Source organism: Diadema antillarum, unplaced genomic scaffold (genome assembly GCF_040938485.1).
Source record: "Diadema antillarum isolate AM-2024a unplaced genomic scaffold, OU_Dant_1.0 scf00000032, whole genome shotgun sequence".
Classification (NCBI taxonomy): Eukaryota; Metazoa; Echinodermata; class Echinoidea; order Diadematoida; family Diadematidae; genus Diadema; species Diadema antillarum.
Window position 1 is genome coordinate 31,554 of NW_027270921.1, and position 25,102 is coordinate 56,655.

At 38.0% G+C, this 25,102-nt stretch overlaps 1 protein-coding gene across 1 annotated transcript; it reads right to left on the reverse strand.

Annotated features, from left to right (window-relative positions):
- Positions 1–377: 377 nt before the first annotated feature.
- Positions 378–20,310, reverse strand: LOC139741816 (amyloid protein-binding protein 2-like). The gene is made up of 11 exons (XM_071652403.1): positions 20,169–20,310; positions 18,614–18,702; positions 16,729–16,877; positions 12,497–12,620; positions 10,051–10,377; positions 9,195–9,300; positions 8,201–8,325; positions 7,069–7,154; positions 4,139–4,329; positions 3,203–3,368; positions 378–1,228 (listed from the first exon to the last, which is right to left on the reverse strand). Exons 1-11 carry the CDS (start codon positions 20,307–20,309, stop codon positions 990–992), a joined length of 1,743 nt encoding a protein of 580 aa, XP_071508504.1. The 5' UTR covers position 20,310; the 3' UTR covers positions 378–989.
- Positions 20,311–25,102: the final 4,792 nt, after the last annotated feature.

Consider the following 25,102-nt stretch of genomic DNA (forward strand, 5'->3'; position numbering starts at 1 on the left):
TGAGACACCCTTAAAATAGTCCAATAAGTGTCTTCACGGGGTAAAGAATGATGCAGGTCACCAAACTAGAAAGGATACTCTACTGCTGTACAAGTACCAAGCTTTCCCCGCAGTTCACATTCATGCTTACCACTAAGAAGCAGTCAATGCATCCTTTTTCAACACCTTTAAAGCACTGAAAGCCTAACACAGAATGGAGGGGGACAACTCAGGGACGTCACTATTCATCTTACTATGCCACTCGTCGTTCAGCAATATTTTTTTTTTTTCGTTGTACAGCAAAATTGAGCAAAGAACAGAGTCAACCAAACATGACAGCTGAATAGCAATTTATAATTCACGAGCACTTCTCTCCAAATAATGTACATACAGAGCAAATGAGTGACCAGAATGTCAGTCGTTTCTGCTTTCGCAAATCAACTTTAGCACAAGCTTTTCCCTAATGGAGAGTCTCAAGCTCCAGTAAGCACACATAAGTCTTGTCCAGCTCCATGGCCGAGAGCCGGTTTCCCCTTGACATGCACACCTTATAATCACAATAAATGCATCGGTGTAGGGGAAAAGTGTATTCTCTGTTTTAGGCAGTGCATGAATTTGTGCTGTGGGATACAGAGCTCGAATGAACAGGCAAAGGATATGAACAAACGTAAAGGTCCTCCTCGCTGGACATACGGGCATGGAAGAAACTTCTGATCTGATACTCCCTAATATATCGTAAAGTGTAGAACGAGATGATATCAGACCGCCTGCATTAGTGTGATGATAATAATCGTGAGTATAGTGAGACAGTGGTGATAATCCAAGGCCAGGCTTTCTTTGGAGTGTATAGTCTTCGTTCAAGACCCAGAGACAATGCACTGCCCCCCACGAGATTAGCAGCTGAGACAGCGCAGAAGCCACACTATCCCACGTTGGCACACACGAGGGCCTCCTCTTCCCTCCTCCACCTCCTCCTCCCCACTGCCGCCGCCTCCTTCCAGCAGCGGTCACTAGTCCTGCTTGAAGAACTTGTCGATGACCTCCTTGGTGGTCAGCTCGCTGCGGCAGTTGGCCAGGTACTCCAGGATGTCCACTGGCCCATTGCTTCCCTCCCGCACGTTGTTCCAGTGATTCAGCACCTCCTGGAACTCGTACATGCGCGAGTGGTTGCGGGTGTTATAGTAGAGGCTGATCAGCCCCCGGTAGTCATACTCCAGCCCACTGTAGCCTGAGCCAAAGAGCTTCTTGCCTGCAGCAGAGCAGGAGGAAAAACATCAATACAGTTTGACACTATTTCTCTTTTTAAAATTTCCAAAGCATTACAGAATGGGTGAGGGTTGTCAAGGTAAGAGGCTATAAAAGTAGGATAAAACTTGAAATATTTTCATTACCATTAAAAAAAATGCCTTTAGGTTTCCATGTCAGGTTGATGATGATACTATCAGTAATACACATTCTTATGTGGGGCAAATCACTTGTTACCTCCACTGGCTCAATGCAGGCAAATTTTCTCCCAGGTGATAATAAGCATGTCTCTTATAACTTTGAAAAAAAAAAAGTAAAAAAAATTATACAGAATATGATGCCCTCACAAATCTCCGTTAATATGGAAAGTTATGAAAAAAGAAACAGAATAATACTAGAAATATCACTGAAGGTGATTAATACCCCCGCCCCGTGACGATAGTCTTACCCAAGGAATGATCTTTCCTTGATCTTCTGCCATTTAAATGCCGTTACCATGGCAACGCAGCTTCCGACACGTCCGAAAAATATGTCTTGCACATCTTCCCACCAAGACTATTGTGTGTGCCACATTTCATAAGCTTTTGTCAAAAACTGAGGAAGTAGTTCAATCCACAAGATCTTTCCTTGATCTTCCACCATAATATGCCGTTACCATGGCAACGTAGCTTCCGACACGTCCAAAAAATATGTCTTGCACATCTTCCCACCAAGACCAATGTGTGTGCCACATTTCATGAGCTTCAGTCGAATACAGAGGAAGTAGTTCAATCCGCAAGATCTTTCCTTGATCTTCTGCCGTTTATATGCCGTTACCATGGCAACGCAGCTTCCGACACGTCCGAAAAATATGTCTTCCACATCTTCCCACCAAGATCAAGGTGTGTGCCACATTTCATAAGCTTTGGTCAAAAAACTGAGGAAGTAGTTAAATCCGCAAGATCTTTCCTTGATCTTCTGCCATTAATATGCCGTTACCATGGCAACGTACTTTCGGGTACTGTCGAAAAATGCGTCTTGCACATCTACAACCAAAGGCACACATCTGTACCAAGTTTCATGGAAATTGGGCAAAAACTGAGGAAGTAGTTTGCAACACAAAATTTTCCATCATTTTGGCTCATAATATGTGAGCTGTTACCATGGCAACATACTTGTTGTCACTGTCAAGAAATGTGTCTGCTGACCTATATCCTAAGACAAACATTCAATATGAATTCCATGAGAATTGGAAGAACACTGATGAAGCAGTTTTGCCATGAAGCATTTTGCCCAATATTTTACCAATAACATGCCGTTACCATGGCAACGCACTTTTTGCCACTGCGGAAATATGTGTCTTGCACATTAACATATTCAGATGAACATCTGTACCTAATTTCATAAAAACTGATCAAAAACTGTGGGAGGAGTTCGCGACGCAAGATTTGTACCCATTTTTGCCCATAATATGCCGTTACCATGGCAACGTACTTTTGGGTACTGTCAAAAAATACGTCTTGCACATCTACAACCCAAGGCACACATCTGTGCCAAGTTTTATGGGAATCGGTTGAAAACTGAGGAAGTAGTTCGCGACGCAAGATTTGCAACGGACCGACCGCCCGACCGCCCGACCGACCGCCCGACCGACCGCCCGACCGACCGCCCGACCGTCCGCTGATTCCTATATACCCCCTTCAAACTTCGTTTGGCGGGGGTATAAACATGAATTTTTTGTCTTTTTCGTATAGAAAAAAAAAGAAAAAAGTTTTGATGTTGACAGCATGAAAGGCATGAACCAGATGGCCATTTGAAACTGCTCTCGGGATTCTTAAGAGACGTATTTCATGCTGTACTTGAAAGAACTGCCATATTGCTTGATCTGTCACCGCTTTTGTTCCAAACAGCATCCTTAGTTTGGAGTAAATTCCCCCCTGCGACAGGAAAACATTCGGTAAGTTGTATTAAAAAACAAGAGAATCGCTGTGGTGCTCACCTATCTCTATGGACCTTAGGTAGAGTTCCTCTGCCTTGGCGTAGAGCTTCATGTCGTAGTTGTACAGCGACGCCAGATGACCCACGGACAGGGCGACCTCATAGTCTTCTTCCCCCAGCAGTTTTTCCTTGATCTTTATTGCACGGACGTGCATCTCTTCAGCCATCTGTGGAGATCGATGGAGATGTTTGACAATGTTTTTAATATGAATCTGTAATACGATTCACATGTGTGCATTATTAAGGAATCAGCCAATTTACTTATCCAAAATCAATCTAATGAGACATCAATCTTTAATATCAATGTTACATGGCAATTTAATTGACTTTTCAAGTAGAGTGCACTGTTGCCTTGAACAATGTTACAACACACACACACATATGTACACACACACACTAACAAGGAATCACATCTTCCATCTACATTTTCATAATGACTGAAATTTCTTGTATAGTTTTGTCACCTATGGGAAACCTAACATGCTGACGGTACAGTTTCAGTTGAGGTGGGGCTTCAGGTTTCCAACTTTTTGTGATGATATTGTTAAGATAATGAGAGACCTCTTATGAAATATGAAAGAGCGTATAATTCTGAGAGGAATTCGAAGTTTATTTTATTTGAAGTTTTGAAATGGCTGACATGTCCAAAAACAAAGCAATCCCATTAAAAGTTGGGACCCAACTTTTATCAGGATTGCTTTGTTTTACATTGTTTTGAATATCTCAGCCATTTCAAAACCGATTTTCATCAAATGAACTTTGAATTCCTCTTAGAATTATATGCACTTTCACATTCAGAAAGTGGTTTGTAAGTACCTCACAAAAAGTTGAAAGCTAAATCCTCAATTCAACCAATACTATACTATTCCTTGAATCCATTAATAACCAAATTTACTCAACATGAAGTTATCCAAAGAAATCAAATAGACAAAAGTACCTTGAATTTCCTCATGGACTGGTAGAGCCGCCCCAGGTTGCCGTAGTGCTTGGCCGTCTGGACGTTGAACTCGCCAAAGGCCTGCTTGGCGAGGTTGAGGGAGCTCTGGTGGAGGTCATGGGCCTCCTGGAGGAGTTTGGTCTCCATGGCCTTGTCATGGGAGTCAATGGCTATCTCCTCTAGGATCAGGGCTAGGAAAACCAAAAAAAAAAATGTGATCTGTTACTGTATGCGCCAAATATTTCGCGAGGTTTTTATTTTTGCGAATTTCGCAAGTCAGGTGCTACTTGTGAATTTAAAGACACTCGAAAATATTGACTCCAATCCCGATATGAATGTGACGTGCACGTATACATTTTTCTGTTCAGCACTGTACTCCACGATCGCAAATTTAACCCCTCACGCAATCGTCCGGAAGTCCCGATTCACGAAATTTAGACTCGCTAAATATATGGCGTATATAGTATTCATTATTAGATTTAGGAATTTGATCCTTGCAAAATGGGTTAATCACCATTTGCAAACATTTCAAAGTAGGCCAACCATCAGATAGACCAAAATAGCATCTTTCCAGTGATATCTCACTTGTTGCATGACTAGAAAATTCTTGAAGACATGATTGAAAACATCCCATATTTTTCTTTGCATTTTCTTTGTTTTTAAACAGGTTCATTCGTAAATATCTCAAACTCACAAGAATGAAGTTAACTCGTTCTGCCATCAAATTTTTTGAATGTAGATTGTCACAGAGGTCTTATTGGAGAAACCTCCCCAAACCCCCAAACAAGTACATGGATTCAGGGCATGCAGAAAGGTTAGTGGAAACAAACAAACTAACAAAGAATTCTGAAGAATATCAGACAATATATTAAAAAGATATCAATCTTTAAAGCTTTGTTTAATGCAATTTTTATCCCTGCTCTGTGAATAATGACTATACAGAGTGGCTTGCACAAATCTTCATATTTTCATGAAATATATAAATTCACCACACCTGACACAGAGATAAGTTAAGGCAAATATCCTCCGTGCCCCTGGGAGGAGCTAGGTCTACAGTGCTCTGTAAGTGTCCTATAAAACTGAATTGTCTCTTCAAGCGCAAGGCATAGTGCTGGTACTACATTCAGAGACTGCAAGGATGCACTCAAACATGTCCACAAGTAATATGCTTTGAATGAGATACATTGCCTCCATATCAGAGGCATACTGATATCTGTCTCAACAGCATAGCCATATTTTTTATGCAAAAGAGGGAATGTCGTTACTAGGCACGAATTGATCTTTCATTGTCCCATTAAAATGAATCTTGTTTACACGCAAAGGGCACAGTGCCACACTCTTGGTTTTTTGCAATCAATATGTATGCAATTCGGTGTATCTGCAAACAGCTCTTGGCGTACTTCATCGTATGCATCACTGATTCCATGGTTTAGGTTTATATCTGCAGCATCTAATTTCAACCAATAATTTCTTTCTTTATCCATTTCAAGCCTTTGTTTGTTTGTGTTTTTTTAAACATCCTTTACAATGATTTATTGCTCATTTTCACTGTAATTTTAACAACTAAATGTTTCACTGAATTATCTATATTACTTTCAATATTTATTGTGGTGTCGTGGCCACATGGATAAGAGCGCACCACGTCTTTGAATCACATGAGCGTGGTTTGGGTTTGTGGGTTCGAGCCCAACGAAGCCCGACACGTTTGCCCTTCAGCAAGGCACTTTATCCACATTGCTGCTCTCTACCAAGGAGCATAAATGGGTACCCAGGGACCGTTTCATGAAACTTTTTGTCAGTGATTTACACTGACAACTGTTAAAAGCTACTGAAATCCTTGCGTCTGATTGGCTGAGAGCAAATTTGTCAGTGAAAACCTCCGACGAACTCGTTGATGAAACGCCCCCCAGGTAGGATGAGAATGTTGGTTGATCATTGTGTGCATGCCCAAAATGGCGACTGGCTGGAATGCTCCCCAGGAAGTGGAGAGTGAGGAAAATAGATGTAAAACTATCAAGTGACCTGGGTAATGATAGTATGTATGCACCTTCAGCACTCTACAGAGTGGATTTGGCACAATATAAGTCATATCTAATTACATTATCATTGTTATTTCTATCATAATAGAAGTCGTCTCTTGTTTGAGGTCAAATGCCATTATCTGTCGCAGGTTGTCAAATAATTCCAGCAGTGGGAGATGAGCATTTCCGCAGTATCCCAGACCTCAACGGGCATGTTTAGTGTCAACATAAACAGGAAGGGCTTATTGACGGGCCGAGAGGGAATTGCTCCATTGTATGAGACCACCTTGAACAATCATGAAGTCTACTACAGAGTGCAGCTGCAGGTACTTAAAGGGCATGTCTGTTTTCTCATGATCCCAATGACATATGGGAACATTAAATTTGATTCATCACATGACAGTAGTCAAGGCATATCAAATTGCTGCATGTCTGTACACTGTTAGAGACTGAATGTTAAGCACGCCCACATTTCAGCACAGGATGCTAGCTTCCTATCAATAAGCCTATAGCGGGTCTTTGTCACATGCAATATGTTTAGCTCCTCCTTGGGAAAGGTCATACATGCTGGATTATGTAAATTTATAGATGAGTGATGGAATGCAGTATCCCCAAGCAAGGTATTTTATCCACAATTGGCATTTCTTTCTAGCAAACTTGGTACTAGGTAGAAAGCTGAACCTTTACATGATACAATTCAGCATGTGTGCAGTTCGGGAGGGGGTGGGGGGAATGGCAGCCTTGCTTTAATATTCCTCATGAAGTAGAGTGGTCAGTCAATCACATTATGTGCAACTTTTGATTCCTGTGACCACAGTAACATCTTATCGTATAGTAGGTTGTACTCTGAGCGCCAAACAAAGTACAGCTGGGAATAGGACATTACTCCAGGCTTGACCTCCCACTCACCTTTGACCCTTCGTGACGAGGCAAGCAGGAGGTGGTTCTCTGGGAGAATTTGTGTGATGATGCTGATGGCCTTCTCTGCATGCTCACTGGAAGCCAGAAAAGATAGGACAGGGGAAATTAACCCGTTGAAGACAAGTCCCGAGTATACTCAGGCAGTTGTCTATGGGAAATGCGTGTTGTAGCAAAATCAGCCCATCCTCATCGGGTTGATAAAGATACCACACAATGAATAAATTCAAAATCAGCATCTGGAGGGAAATGCCTTCAAACTACGTAGGTAGACTGACATTACATTAATTCAATACTGCACTGATCAAATCTTGCTATCCCATTCCGTCGCCCTCTCCTCTTTCACCGTTGACTGGTGTTACTGACACACTGCATGGACTATGACTGAATGATGAAAATACCATTGATCATCCATCAGCTAATTATGACTGATCTAAATGCACCTAAAATACACTCTTCTCTACTTCAACTCTGATATAAAACAACAGTCGCCTCCTAACCTTTGTAGTTGTAATAGGAACCAAGGAAATGTGAACACACATTCTAGAATGATTGTCATAAGAAGTGGTACATCTCAATCATAATTTTGTTTGGAAGTAATAACACTTCAAGAATCATTGCCTTCTGTGCTTAATTTGATATCAATGACAAATTTAGCTGGTAATGATAGTTTCTAAAAATGCAAAGATCATATACCATAAAGGGTACCCACACAGATACAACAATGACGGCTTCTTGCATAGCACCAGTATCCGTCTTTGAAAGGCACTCATAGTGCTTGATCTAGAATGTTTCAACTTCAATTGTTTTGTCAATATATGATTTTGGGATATTTAATTTCCATTATCCTGAGTCAAGGATTAGGTAACTATTGTTAGGAAGGCATGGCTGGGAAGAGGTAATATATCATCGCAGTATTTGTTATAAAATACAAAGTGTCTTTGTGGTGGTCTGCAAAGAAGAGCCCTCACGTAGACTAATTCATTGATACACATGTTATGTATTGTCACGTAGGCACACTTCAGGTGATTTCTAATTGAAAGTACTCAAGCCTTACTAAAGACTACCCTGATGCAACGAGAACTCAGATTTTCAGAGTGTGACTGGAGTGTGGGCTACTCACTTTGCATCATCAAACTTGCCATAGCTGTACTGATGCACATAGGACGCATAGGCCAGGTCTTCGTGAGCTACCGCTACGTGGAGGTTTCGGCCCCCAAAGGCAGATAACCGGATATCTAGCGCTTGCTGGAGATGGACACAAAGATGAAGAGAAAAGATATCACATACCAAGTACGCATAACTCGCTTGGATATAATAGTAGTATCATGGCTCTGTCATCACTAACCATGATCACAACTTTAGACATTAAATCTCCAACCACAAACCATTTCACCACCACTACTACTACTACTACTACTACTACTTCTTCTTCTTCTTCTTCTTCTTCTTCTTCTTCTTCTTCTTCTTCTTCTTCTTCTTCTTCTTCTTCTTCTTCTTCTTCTTCTTCTTCTTCTTCTTCTTCTTCTTCTTCTTCTTCTTCTTCTTCTTCTTCTTCTTCTTCTTCTTCCTCCTCCTCCTCCTCCTCCTCCTCTTCTTCTTCTTCTTCTTCCTCCTCCTCCTCTTCTTCTTCTTCTTCTTCTTCTTCTTCTTCTTTCTGTCTTATATGACAAATATGTATATCACAACATATTTTCTTCCAATTTCAAAACTTCGATACAATTCTCAAAATATTCCAAAAAGGCAATGGAGTTGCAATCTAATCTTCTTTTTCAATAGGATATGATAATTCATTGGAGATAATATTATAACATACTTTCTTCCACTTTCAAAATTTTGATACAATTCTCAAAATATTCCAAAAGAAAAAGGCTATGGAGTTGCAATCTCATAATCAATTGGTGATAATATGCTGACTTTAGATCAAAATTTATCGACTTCAATGCATGAAACAATGGGTTCAGCCAGATCCATTCTAGTGTCTTTTTCATGTGAAATAAGCCTCTAGATTCTACTAGTGAAACTGGTATTCAAGAATGTCAAAACAGGAGTAACAAACCTCGACAACAACACATTAGGTGAAAACAGCCTCTACCACCATCAGATTGTAACCATACCTGATAGACTGCCGTGGACTGACATATTGAATCAACATTGAGTAAGTAGAAGCCAAAATCTAGAAGAACGTCAGAATACTTGGGATGTCTAACTCCAAAGTGTTCTCTGTGGAAACGAGATTTTAAAAACAATGATGTTTGTGATATTACATGACCAACTCAAATGTATTACAATCTAAGGTACTACCTTTTTACTGCAACATGGTGTAACTTCAACGCAAACCAATTACAATTGTATCACCAGCATCACCATCATCGTCATCATTATGATGGCCATTCTTAATATGACCACCTTGCTGCTCTAAGCCAAGCTGTCATGATGGTAACCACTGGCACTATCATCTCTAGCACAAATGTTGATAACATAATGACAGTGGACACTTAAAATCCATGACAAAGGTCAAATCTTTTTTTTTAAAATATAAATCTGCATTGAATATTTAATAAAAATACATCCTACATCTGTCCATTTAAGGCCTTTGTTCGTCTTCTCTTTGGTCACTAATCTACTGTCAATGTCATAATTTCTGTGCAATTAGATTTCCGCGCCGAGTGGCTCAAAAACAAATTAGCAAGTTCTTAAATTCCCGTCGCACAATTGCCTTAACCCATTGAGGACGGTTTGATTTTGCTACAACATGCATTTCCCATAGACGCTTGCCCAAGTATACTCTGGACTCGTCATCAACGGGTTAAAGTATGTTTTCTACCAACCCTTCAAAAAAAAAATCAGAATTGTTTTGACATTTCCAACCACGCATGAAAATGTTCCTTCAGAAGACTTCCTTCCTTCTCTCCCATTCTAAGATCCCATATCTCTGTTACATTCTATCTTTTCTCTCTCTCTCTTCCTCACCTGACAAGGCATACGGCATGCTTGATGAGGAGGTCAGCCTTCTTGAACTCTCGCTTGACCACGCAGGCCTTGGCCGCCTGCCGCAGGATGTCGATGACACAGCGGACCGGCATGCGGGGGTTGATGCAGCGCAGCGCCTCCTGGCACTGCCGGTAGGCCTCATCATAGTGGCTCTTGGAGAAGAGCAGGGAGCACATCTCGCCGTGCAGCGCCGCCTCGTTGACGGGCACCCGGCTGGCCTTGAGCTGGTCCAAGAGTTCTTGGGCCTCCGAGAAGGACTCCTCGGCCTGGCTGTACTTGCAGTTGGCATTCCGAACATGTATTAACCTGTCCAGGGCATCATACACACAGCAAATGTACTGCATTTACACAAAGCTTCCATGGATCTTGTCGATATTTAATGAAATTCTACTGGAAGACAACTTGACAATCACCTTTCATAACATTACTGTTTCATTATCATACCTACCTGGTACTCCCCCTAAAATCCTATCAAAAGAGGCTTGTAGTCACTCACTGCTGTTAGCTTTAATGTCACAGCATACGTAGCATGAGTTACTGATACTTGTGGCATAAGCTATTTGAGGGTTTGTTCAGACCTGAAGAGTAGTTAAAATTCAAAGACTTTGCAAGGGCTTTTCAAGATTTTTTCCTACAATTCTTCCTTTCTTTCACCTCTTTTTTTTTATTTTTTTTTTATTTTTATTTTTATTTTATTTTATTTTTTTATTTTTTTTATTTTTTTTATTTTTTTTTTTTTGGGGGGGGGGGGGGGATTTCACTTGCAAGTAATTTAGAGGACAACAAATATGCATATAAGGCATATACTCTTTAAGCCAAGATAAGATAGATGTGGGACAAGTCTGGCATCAAACTGTGAGTAAAATCATGGTTCAACTTTCAGCATCAAAAATAAGTTTATCAACAAAAGTGCCTCAACATAACTGTTACATTCTTGGTATAGGTTTTCTGGGCTTTAATCTTTTTGATACTGGTACAGCTGTACCTTACGATGCTTGCTATTATTGTTAAGAGCCCAACTTCCATCATTATGAATAGGAAAAAGTGTGCGTGAGACAAAACAACACATTGATTTTAACAAATCTACATCAGTGTTACTTTACATAAAACCAATCCACATTGAGCAACTCAAGCAAAAGCCATTAAATTCTGCACTCATATTGTACAATTGTATTACAAAACCACAAAAAAAAAACAATAAACGTACGTGTATAAGTTTGATGACTTCAAGCACTCTCTACAGGAAATACACTTGAACAAACTTTAAACAATCTCTTCCATCAAGTGTGATACATGCAGCACACAGAAGATCAAGGTGCCTTGCATTGTGAGCCAACATGCCAAGGAAACAAAACTCTACTGCCAAAGCAGGATATCCCTAGCAATCAATATCATGACTGTACCAAGATCAGTTCCTGGTATCATTCGTTCTGAACAACCCACCTCTCCTCCCCCACCCCCACCCCCCACCCCCCACCCCACCCCCCCCCCCCCAAAAAAAAAAAAAAAAAACGGTGAAAACCCTAAAATGAATATCCTGTCAGCTTTCACAGCCCCATTGAATTTGAATGGATGGCACAGGAGTTTATTGGCAACACACAACCTCCACAATTGAATTGAGGCCACCTGCATTACAGCCCGCTTCTTGTGGAGTAAGTAATTAATGAATTAAGTACGAGTATGAGCTGTAAGTAAGAAAGTAAGTTAAAAAAATATGAAATAAAAACAGTGTATGGCCTGTTGAGTCCTTTCCCACAAAGCATTAGGCACTAAATAGGCATGATTTTATAATCTCTATTCTATAATTACAATTATGATTATTTTTACTATTAGTACTATGAGTAGGAGTATATCATTAACATTTGTAATCATTATCAATTTCACTGTTATTTTTGTTCATTATAATCATCACCATAATGATCATTACATGTCCATTTGAATTAAATTTGATAGTCCATGCTACTGGCAAGCTATACAATAACCAATTCTCTGAAGATCTTCAGCCACACCTTCACTGCATTACTGATTGGTCCTTGGTTTCAACATTAATACTGTAGTGCACCTTTACATCTTACAGGTGAACTTACACAGGTACCGTACAAATTGGTAAATTAACTTTGTAGCTTTAAGCTATATTCAGACATTTCATCTGGCTGCTCACTTTACAAAATTGACTTTGACTATTAAAATCAAATGAGCAGAAGAATAACAAAAAGATTGTTGTATTTTTTTTTCACACTTTCCACACCAAGGCCTTGTATCACAAGGCATTGCAACTGATTTTTGGTGCATTCAGATGAGAAGCTAATCTCAGGGGCTGTGCAATTTTGAATCAATTACCATCCTTTACAACATGGTCCCTGGGATCAACTATTAGTACTACACATTAAAAAATGCAAAGTGACAACAACAACAAAAGACTCACCTTGTGGTGCATTCAAAGGCCCACATCAGTCTTTGCTGGTCTGTCTTGGGCTTACATAACCTCAGACAGGCCTCGTAGACTTTCTCTGCGTCGCAGAACCACCCCGCCTCAGACAGAAAGCCGCCTGGATTGTACAGAGTTAAAGAATGAGAGAGAGAGAGAAGCATGCAGGCAGACAATTGGATTAGAGACAGATTGAAAGATGAAAAAGAAGGACAGAGAAATTGATACAAAGGATGGGTTAATGGAATTAAATGCAGGAGGTCAGAGTTTCTCTGAAGTGCTAGTAGCAGATTCTTCTCCATGCACTTCCATTTTTTTTTCAGAGATGTTTTGTAGATGTAATTTTGAATCAGAGTAGCATGAATTAAATTTCCATGCAAACTGCCCATGCCTGCAACAACGAAAATGACAATATCCCCTTAAGTTCTAAATATTTTCTTTAAATGCTTGAAGTGCATATTCCACTCCACATTCCAGTTACCTCTAAAATCAAACATACATACGATGGCAAACATTTCATTTAAATTGATAGACTTCCTGTAAGACTCCTGTATTTTAATGGAAGAGCACATTCGTAGCAACCACATTACATGCAAATAAGATGAATAAATAAAGCCATTGTCTCAATACTCTTCCACTGGAATGTACACAAAAAATAAACATACATTTGTATCATATTTTGGGTTGAAAATTAGCAACTGTAATGCTGTTCTCCTCAGGGAGTTGCCAGATTATTGTATACGCCATATATCTCAAGAGTGTAATTTTTTGCAAATCGCAACTTCCCGACAATTTTGTGAGTCGTTAAATTTGCAATCACGGAGTCAAGTAATGAATGGACAAATGTACCCCTGCAATATCACATTTACATTGTATGTCTGAATCAGATTGCATGTGTTGTTAAAATTGCGATTAGCATCCAACTTGCAAAATTCACCAAAATTAAAAAACCCTCGAAATATTTGCCATTATTACAACACTAACAATATTATGATGCACAGAATGGAAGGCTTTTCTACACAGGAAATTTTGTGAAGATTTGTGTGCAGGACAATGTGAGACCCATGAACGGATGACATCATCAGCTAATCTTATTTCATGACAACAATATGTGCACAAAAGCATGTAGCCTGTGCCAAAATTTGGATGGAATCATTTCCTGGTTTGGCAATGAGAGATGGCAACATTTAAATGATATACATGTACAGTTGTACATTGTATGCTAGTCCACTGATATCTGTATTTTTAAAAGGCTTCTTTCAAACTCTCACTATAAGATTGCTTTTAAAACTAAACTCTCAGATGATACACTGTAAGTTGTCATTTCAGGCTCCAGAGAGCCTAATTCATTCCCTGGACATGCATGAAAACAGCTCACAGAAGGGATTCTACCAGTATAAACTTCTCCATTCTATGCACTTTAACAAATAAACACACACACACACACACACACACACACACACAAACACACACACAAACAAACAAACACACACACACACACACATACACACACACAAGCAAACAAACAAACAAACAAACAAACAAATACAGAGTGACACATGTTCACACACACTTCACACACACACAAGCAAATAAACAAACAAACAAACACAGAGTGACACATGTTCACAGACAAAGAAAAAATGCTAAGTGAATCTGCAAAATGAGTCACCAAAACGAGCTATCGAATTTCCAGTGATAAACAATGTCATATGATTTATCACTTTTAAGAGGTAAACTGAATACTGAAAAATTAAACAATTCATCAGGCGATTGTTTTCAAATGAAACACTTGCTCGGTGCATACAGTCATCAAATGGACATCGGGGGGGGGGGGGGGGGGGGAGGGGGGAGAAAATATCTCACAGAAAAGCTGTGAGTCAGCATTGGATTTTGTGGTAAACACATCTTGTATGGATCAGAGCACTCCTTCATGATGTGTATAATATGATTCATAATGCTGATAAGGGCCCTCCTCCTTTACACATACATACATACACACACACACACACACACACACACACACACACACATGCAGATACTGCATCCATCTTGATGGTGCTTATAGCCTCACTCCAGAGCTCACTTCTAATATTCACACTCAAAACACAATGCCTATACTTAGCCTTTGTTGTATTATTGAACACAAGACATACAGTGCTTCACTGATTCTTATGTTTCTCTTCCATACTTAGTATTATTACAAAATTAGCTTGGAATTTCTGAAAAAAAGTGTGCTTAGCTATATACAACTATTTGGACTATCCAGAGTGATTGTGCAACAATTCTTTGAATCAATAACTGTCGTGCTTGGATGGTTTCTTTAGAGTTTTTGTACTTCAATACATTCTAATATGTCTAGTAAAAAAAAAAATAAATAAACAAGCCTGTGGAAACTATGAAAGGAATTTATACAATACAATTCCCCCCCCCCCCCACCGAAAAAAAAGAAGAAATAACCATACCCATATATGAATTGTACATACACATTCCGATTTATCGCCATTCACACAATCTTGTCCATGGCTCTACCTTAGCACTCACAAGTTTATTGTCTGATTAAGAAGTTAACATCATATCTTTAAATTTTATTATCATTGTTGTTATTATTGTTATCATTATTATCATCACCATCATCACCATTATTATTATTATTATCGTTAAACACATCATTTAGTATATATTTCCCTTAGTGTCACATAAGTAACACTGCATCCTGTTTTCTACTGCAATAGGGGATTTCATGTGGACGGCATGTGCAATAATCACGACAGCACTATCACTCTTCTTCTTCTTCTTCCAGGTAGAGTGCAGCTTCAAGTTTTGAAGATTATCGCACTGTGAAATGCGTGTGAGTGTGTGGACCCTCACACACGTCTAAGACAGGATAGCTTTTGTGCAAGTGCGTACATGTATATACAACGTGTAAGTAAAAATTTGTGTCCTCTGGAGACAAAACTATTTCTTCTGGACGGTACCACAGTTGATCTCAGTATAAAAGCATGCATGGTACAGTGTATAACATACCATCCGCTGAATTGACAAATATTTAGATTGGATCAATGAGACACCCATCAAAGTGACACTTGTGGTGAAAACTGCTGAGTCACTCGGCACCCAGAAAGCTTCCAGAAAATCAGAATTTGACAACTTTTCCGAGTTTTGGTAGCTGTGATGGGCTGCCCTATAATCAATGCTCCATTGCCCATGAAGCTAAAGAGATGGTACAGTTTTAGTTGAGATGGAGCTTCAGGTTTCCGATGTTTTTACCTGATGATTTTTGAGATAATGAGAAACCTCTGAAGAAATATGAAGGAGCATATACTTTCTATGAGGAATTCAAAGTTTATTTGATGAAAATTGGTCTTGAAATGGCTGAGATATCCAAGAACAAAATGATCCTAATACAAGATGGGACCCACCTTTTTTTATAAGGATTGCTTTGTTTTACTTTGCTTTTGGATATCTCTGCCATTTCAGAGCCTATTTTCATCAAATGAACTCTGAATTCCTCTTGGATTGTATGTTCTATGACATTTCATAAAGTGGTTTCCAAGTATCTCACAAAAAGTTAAAGGCTGAATCCTCACCTCGACCAATACTATACCATCCATTTGATTCACTGAAACAGACACACAGTACACGTCACTGTTGAGGAACAAAGTATGTAGTTTCTACAATGCAAACACCAGCCAAGTGTACAAAGTGGTCACAAGAAATTTAAATTTAGAGCCTGTGCAGTTGTACATAAATGGGTAGCAATCATTCCCAAGCACTTGGATATCACACTAGATTTCACCATCATTTACAATAGTGTTGATTTCATTGTAATGGGCATTTTCTGCCAAAAAAACAACAACAACAAAATGATAAAAAAAAGGTTGAAGTGTAATGTTTCAGTCATGTTCAGGTCAGATCTAACAGATACAGAGAAACAGAATGATACAAGATTCATTTCAGTCATACATAGGATAAGAAAATCATAGAATTTTTAAATTTACCATGTTTTCCACACAACAGCAGCAATCACTGCAACTACCTTTTCATTTTTTTGTTTTGTACGTAACTACATGTAGTATAAAAACTGTTACAGATTCTCTTGGTCAGTTGGGTTTGATGCTACTCTGACTTTCCATCGAAAGCCAACTCAAATTATAAAGCTGGGAGCTGCACGTTTAATCTTTACAGCTCTTACAAAGCAATATGAAAGACGAGGACGCCAGACTTACCAAGCGAAAAGCCAAGTTGCACTGTTCTACTGACTCTGTCGGCATTTTGTCCATCTATTGAGGCATGAGTGGCGTACGAGTCGGCTAAAACTTTGGCAACTTTGACTCCGTGGTCCATCAGGGCTTGGAAACAGTGGTGGAGAAAATGTCTGAAGGATACAACAATATGGCAGCAAATCATAAATAGAATTCTACATTCACAGTGTCATAAGCACAGGGGTCTGTACTACAGGCAAATTATTTTATTAATGAAGTATTAACCATCTGTAAATCTCGCAAATTGCCCTTGAAAGACCAGCAGTTTGTGGTGATCTCCCATATACTGAAATTTAAACTGTTTTCATGTTCAGTTTTGTTTGTTTGTTGTTGTTGGGTTGTTTTTTGTTTTTTTTTTTTGGGGGGGGGGGGTTTGGTGGGGTTTTTTTGCTTATGGTCAAAATGTAGCAGTTTTCTTGTATTGCTCATATGTTCGATGTACAGTTTTTATATTCTTTGTATATGGTATACAATTAAATGTTATAAAATGCTGTCATTCTACATTTATCATATTCACACTGTCATATTGATATCATAATCATACAATTTTGTTTACTTACTATAGGATAATAATTTATGTTGAATCATTGTGCTATCAATTACCGATATATTGGCTTGACATGAACTATTCTTTGATGAAATCTTGTACAGTAGGGCATTCGAGCATCATTGTATGGTCTGTCAAATAAGAGCACTTAATTCAAACAGCAGATGTGTTATATAAACTCAAGGGAATGTATAAATGGTGCAATGTTGAATATATTCACAATGGAACATATTGTGCTACAGAAGACATGCTAAAAATCTTATAAATAAGCACACCCAGATGACAAATGTTTTTCAAAGATACATGTACAATTGTACCACTACCGTTACATGTATGATAGCAGAATAGCAGCACTTGAGATCGACCAATAGAGAGAGAGAGAGAGAGAGAGAGACAGACAGACATACAGACAAACAGATGGCCAAACAAATTAACATACACATAGGCAGACAGAGAATCCAACCTCCCTGGAATAACCAAGGCTGGGGTTGCACACATCTGTTAGCAGCATGCATAGTCAAGGGTACAAAGACACATGCAGGCATCTCATATCACCACTGTGGTACTACCTATCCAGCAAATCTTTACCAACAACAACAGAAAAAAAAATTGATCAAAGCATAAAAATGCCTTTTTCTTTTCTTTTTAAGAGCACAATTATCATACATGCAGGTAGTATTTGATACCAAAGCAGTAAACTTGATCTATCTGACACAATAGTCCCTTTTGGAATGAATAAGTCAGTACAATATTTGGTTTCTTCTCCTCTTTTACTGAAGTCAATCCAAATGGTCTCACACAAAGAAGGCAAGCACATAGGTATGCACTTACTATTTGGTACCATATGGTGACTCCCATTGTAACAACATCCTCGGGCCTCGCAGTTTTCTTTTGTTACAGTGAACTTTTGAGATATATAGAACAATTACATTTTTTGAAAATTTGAAAATAGTATGCACCATTTTGTCAATATATTAAAATAATTACTTGAATTTGAAATTGAATATCTAGATTGCATTATGGTATTTATGGAAATGTCATCTCAATAATCAGAACTATCTAAATTTGTGACAAATATTGAAATTAAACTGGTATATGTGCCTTCAAATGCCTTCAAGGGGCATAAAATTGAAAACAATCACTAAAACATTGTCTTCACCATAACCAAATGATACAGAAAATGATGAAAATCTAAAAAAAAAATATCACAATTGACAATAAGAGTAAATCTTGCATCTTGGAATAATGAAAAGCACTAACAGGCATGCAGTACTTGGCTGGAAGAGATTAGATGCTTCTCACCTTTTGTCATTGACTCTGAGGACCTTTGCAAAGATGTCAAGCTCACAAAATTCCATTCCTAATTGGCATAGTCTCCCTTGCTTGTAAAGCTGTACCAGAAACAAGAAAAACATATAATGGTAATAATGATAATAATTTTGCATTTATATAGCACTTTTTATATGGCACTGGTGTTATCTAAGCGCACTGGTGCTATTCATACAAAAAGACTAGAAAACACAATATCAGAACAATGCAAAACCAAAATTGGCATTTGTAATGGTCCATTACAAATGCCAATATCCAACTGTGACTACATTTAAATGATGCCTTATCATTGAACTGCATTGTATAACACCTCATCATACTGCTGTTATCATGGGGGAAATCAGTAATGCCAGTAACATTTATGTTACATATTTTTTTCAAAAGTGCATTTTGCTGCGATTGTACTATTTAGCTAGTGATTAAACAAAATGGCAAAAATCTACAATACAACCCTATCTCGGCAGACAGAAGAGCATAAAAGATTAGGAGTTGACTGTGTAGGGTAATTACCACAAGGAAGGCACCACTCGCTTTTCTACAGGAGATTCTTTGCATTAAAACTATGATAACTGACCTTTTCAAAGGTTGTAAACATTCTTGTGGACTAGTTTAACCACAGCCATACGCCATACAATGTGTACTGTATTGATCTCTACCTTATCTCTGTTATGAATTATATTGAAGAAGATTGGCACAGATAATACTTGCATGCAGCGTAGTAAATGCATCCCTTATGTCCAATTTCATTGATAATTCTTCATGCCATTTCCACCCATGCACTTTATTCACTTCAACAAGATATTGGCAGGGTCACTGACACTGAAAGGTCTCAAGTTCTCTTTTTGCCGTCTTACTCTTTTTAGATACAATTTATGGGTTTCACGGTCACATGAAATATTTTTAATGATTAGTCTAATTGACATCACAACAAAGAGGTTTTTGTGGTTGGCTTTGGTTGGTTTGGCTTGATTTATAAACACAGTGGATGCAGCATCTCAGTCAGACTCAGAGGTTTAGATCAAATTATCTTTGCAATTATTTCTTTTAGCTGCTCAATAATAAAAAAAAAAAAAAAATGTCTTAAAACAGCTCCATGACCATGCTATGGACATGGTTCATGGTTGGAGTTCATGAAGGGACTAAAATTAGCTCCCTTTTTTGCCAAGTCACACTGACGTGGTTAGGATTTAAAGTATAAAAATAGGTTTTACTTTACACTTTTCAATATTACACTGCTGACTAGACCTGGACTTCAGTGGTTTCTAAACATAATTTGCTAATTTTAACAGAAACACCCACGCACAATTTAAAAAAAAAAAAAAAGTAAACTTTTAGCAACACATCCTATCGCGTGTTGATACTGTTGACGTTGACAAGACAGGACCAGAAAAATGGCATGGGCATACGCATATCGCGCATACAGTCGCATAGGATACTTGACTGCGTTGGGCAGTGTGAGTTGCAAACAGCAAGCGCCCAGAACAGCTGCTTGCGAATTCCCTCACCAAATTAATCACGTATAACTTACTTTGTAATATATATCGAACTGGATGTTTTCAGGTAGTGGTCTAAGCTCTTTCCTGTGTCGTGAATACGTCGAAACAACGGCAGATATGGCGGCATTGTAGAGGGTTTCTGGCACCCACTGCAGCTCACTGGCAACCGCCATGTTTACCTCTCGTCGGACATTTAATAACTAGTCTTGATCGCAAGGCGTTATAACCGCAATATTTAGATGAGTCTCTGGCTGGATCTGTTTATATTACAGGTGTGGTATGATGACTTCAATAGTTTATTTCTTTTTCTTGATTTTTTTTGTTGTTTTGTTTACCTTGCTTTCTTGGAGTGGTAGATGATGCGAGACGTTTGAGTCACATTACTGTGTAGAAGAATAAAAGGGATGGAGAATTGTGTCAAATGTGGCAATATCGGGACCTGAAAGGAAATGACCATAGCAGATCGCAGGTACTGTAACTATATGGTCAACTACAGCAAAGCTGTCGTCAAGGAGTTTATAGCCCCATCTCATGTTGATGGTGCATGATCCTAATCTAATCAATTGTGTATTCATGACAAACAGATTGTAGGCAATCCAAATGAGCATGGGATTAAAGTGCAATTTATGACTCCATGTCTTGGTGATCATGCAATAAGAAGTCAAGCAAGCAGAATATTAGGCCTATCACTAAATCTGAACATAAGGAAAGTTTGAGAAGTAAAGTTTTACATGTTTTCATTAAATGGAGATCACAGCTACAACTTCATTATGTAAATTAGGATGAAGTGATTATGTTGATCGTCTCACAAGTCTTTCATTAACCTGTTGCAAACAAATCCTAACTAAATTATTATATTCTTTTTTCAAATGAAATAAGAGATGAACATTATATAATTCATATCAGATCATTATTGTGTTGCAGTAGCCTACCCAGTAATGCAATGTTTTTTTTCTGAAAAATGCTGCAGTCACTCATTCTTTCACACATCCTATGTGCGACAGATTTTTTTGTGTACAAAGTAATTAGGCCTATAAGAGATGATGACATAACGTCATCAAATTGGCATATTAATGTGACCAATATTACTGTTCTGTGAAAACAATTACCGTAAAAGTGGACATTTTTGCAGTATTAAAATTTTTGTGCATTTTGTGCAACCAGAAACTAGCACAAAAATAAAAGCATGCAAATATTTATGCTTGCCATATTATGTTCTAGGAGTGACGTCTTGATTCCGCAGAATAAAAACATGCAAACTCATCTTACCCGGCCAAGTGTGAAAAATTACTTGCATGAAAATATCCACTTTTACATTAAGTGAAACTTTAAAGTGACATTGGTTTTGTTTTTCTGCTCACTCATGATGAATTTGGTTTCATCTCCTTTTTCACCATTTTTCATGGAGATGGTCTCTGTGAGATTAATAGAAGCACAGCATATAATTCTCTAAAAATTGATAGCTATGAGAAGAGTCAGATGAAATACTAAAGTTTCATCAAAAAAGGAACAAAAATAAAGTTATATAAAAGTTTGAAAATTGAATATGCTTTTGTGAAAGAGTGTGATATGCTATGCAAATTACACACAGTAACATGGATGTTATATCACCTCAAAAATTGAATTGGTGTGTTCATAAAGGTCATTGTCCTTTTGACAATAACTCAGCTACTTTGTTCCCCCCCCCCCAAACTTTTAATGTCATTATTGCTCATTGATCAGAAATGGTAGAATAGTTAAATGTGAAGGCTAATTAATCTCTCCATGAATTCAATGTTAAAAAAAGGGGGTAACTGAGTGGAGACTTGTGTGTAATTTGCAGTCTTGTGTGGCCATATTGTCAAAACTTCATTTAATTCACATGCGCATGACTAAATGCCACAATTTTATGAAAACTTTTTTTTTTTAATTTGTACTCTCACAGTATTTGTCAGATTCTGACATTTTCATTGTTCAATTGTTATTTCATATCACTCTATTTCTCACAGTCTACTGAAACTAGCATTGGCTTTTTACTTCTATCACATTTTGGGCTTTGATTTCACGACTTAAAAGTGCCATGTGTGTAAAGTGAAAAATCAGTCATGTGCAACTCAAAAAAAAAAAAAAAATCATGGCATGTATGAAGATGTTTCATAACCCTCAAGCGATGCAAACACTTTTTGCACTAATCAATATCAGGGAGTAACAGAACCTTACACTGTTATCAACAATTAGTCTATCAGATTCCCTTAGCTAATCAGCTTCCTTGAAATCTGAGACACTGTCACAAATGGATACTTGAATGCACACACACACACGCACACACACACACACACACGAGTGTTTTATCAGGCTTTTTATTACTATTTTACCTTTATAGCATCATCATTACTATCATTTTTATTACTGTTATTATCATTATCTCTGTAATATCATCTCCATCATCATCATGACTATCATCACCATAATCATTCATTCATTCTACTTGTGTATCTATCAATTATGGAGTAGGTGGATGAAACCCTCACATTGTTCTTACTGATGTGGATGTGACAGTTTACTGTAAAACGAGGAATGTTCGCGTGCATTTTAATTTTGCGAATTTTGCGAGAGCCAAGATTTGCGAAATTAAAATGCACATGAAAGTTCTTGTCTACTCTATATGCATTGAATGTTACAGGCAACTCGCGAAAATTTCATGCCGCGAAATATATCGTGTTTTACAGTATACATAATTTTTGGTCACATGACCATCAAGTATCGAGTAGAAACATGAGACTGGGACACTGTCAGTCTTGACTACGGCATAAATGACACTGCACACATTAGTCTGGTTTCCAAATCCTTCGCCAACGATAGTCCCTTCCACCAAATGCGCACTCCGCAGCAATGAAGTGTCCGCCTTATTTGCAGGACTATCCAGGTCAGCCTGCTACTTCTTTCGTCGTTAAGAGTGCGTCAATATTCTGGGAAGCAAAATCATACCGGCAGATGGTGTGGAAGCCAGACTAAAGGACAAATGAAAGCTTATAAAATGGGACCATTTCTGTGTTTCTAGCATTTATTTCAAGTTGCAGAGAACAAAATGACCCAACAGCCAAAAAAGAATGTCCTTAATGCTCGACTGATGATGCTGCAAACAATGCAAAGATACATATGCATGAAAAACTTATTAATACTGAATCTATCACATGTCATTATTTCACAAGATCTCCTCTTTCATAGATTTTTATGAAAAGAGTTTTGAAAAGAAAAATGTAAACAAATCATAGCATGCAAACAGCTTTTTTTTTTACATTCACATTGATGAATCACAACTCTGACTTTGCTAAGATTAGCAGCTATGGACTTTGTTCCTTTGTATTGAATATAATGGCTAAAATATGACCAGTGATTTTACACAGTGTGCACATATGCAAGACAAAATAGGTCTATTTTGTCATTTGAAATTACAGCCTAAGTTGTATGATTGCTGTTTTGGTCTTATGTGTCTACTGCTTACAGCAATAATGTCTCTACCATGTCACTTTGTGGTTTAGAGTACAAAGAACAAGAATGGAACTATGATATATTGTTTTCATGCTCCATATTGTCAAACAAGGAGTGGTCTACCCAAAATCACTGAGGACTTTACTCTTCATCCCTTTGTATACTGTGTGACCTTCGACAATATTACATCTTGTCTATTGTGTGACAATTGACATCATTACATCTTGTCATACATCAATCTGCTAGACTACTCATCATACACAGTAGGATCAAAGTTTACTGAAGTTTATATGGGGTATAACTTGATTCTTGAATGTACTTCAGTTTTCAAGTTTGACCTTCATCTCTTACCCCTGACCTTTATCACCTTAAGATAAAATTAAACCCCAAATTTTTGGGGTTCTCCCAGGTACATGGAATGACAGAATGGCTGTTGAAAACTATGTTACACAATTTGAATTAGTTTTTATCGTCACCACTGACAAGAAATTATACTCTGTTAGACAGGAACAACATTAATCATTGGATATCGGTGATGAAACTAAAACATCAATCAAAATCAGTATGAAGAAAAATGTGAAAACCATATGAAAACAAGCACCGAATCTGACCAATATTTGGCTGCAGTGATCCATTTCTCCCCTTGTTGTATGGGGTACACAGCAGGATCATTGTGACAGCACATATTTGTATAACCTCTTGGGTATTCCCCAACCAAGCTTCCTCTTTGAAAAAACAAAAACAAAAACAAAAACACACAAAGTTGCACAATTTACTGTTAAGAGCCACAAGAACAAGGCAACTATTGCAGACAGTTCAGTTTACGTACTTTTTTCAAAGGCTGTGACACACTTACACTTTACAAGCAAACAACAGCTGAGTTTCTGAGTTTAATATCTACAATGATCATTAATGGCACTGCTTACAATATACATGATACACAAATTGCTGAAATGACTAATTGGAAATTGTATGTCTGCATACTTCTAAGCGTTTGATAGCAATTGAACAAAGCCTTTGCTTTAAATGATGGTGTTATATATGTACAGCTACTGACAATGAAATGAGATGGCACTGCAATGTTTCTGCACAATCCTGGTTATGAAATTCACTTTTGCTTGAATCCTACAGCTCACAATCTAAATGTGTGATCAAGATAAAATTCCTTTTTCTCATGCATTCTATGTGATTTGATAAAATAGGCAATCACCTAAAGTTACTTTACTATGAGTATACTATACTGCATGTCTGCGTAACTGTGAAGTAAGGTAAATGAAGTGCAGATGCAATCCAAAGATGAAATAGCAGTGAAGAGACAAACTCCTTATAAATAGGAGTAAAACAAAGACAAAACAATTTATAAAGAAACAATTGCACTACCAGATGTTCACTGGTGCCAAAAGGAATAATGGTTTAACATATTTACATGTTGACTTGTGAATTCACAAGAAGGTATCAACTCAATATGATCCCTATTGGTACAATTTTTGATTTT

Bases quoted from the DNA above. Each gene is read 5' to 3' on its own strand.
- LOC139741816 (XM_071652403.1), bottom strand. From the start codon at position 20,309: ATGGCGGTTGCCAGTGAGCTGCAGTGGGTGCCAGAAACCCTCTACAAT. The intron at 7,155-8,200 runs GTGAGTAGCCCA...TCTGGCTTCCAG, and splicing joins GGCAAGTTTGATGATGCAAA to TGAGCATGCAGAGAAGGCCA. The intron at 1,229-3,202 runs GTGAGCACCACA...GCTCTGCTGCAG, and splicing joins CCTAAGGTCCATAGAGATAG to GCAAGAAGCTCTTTGGCTCA.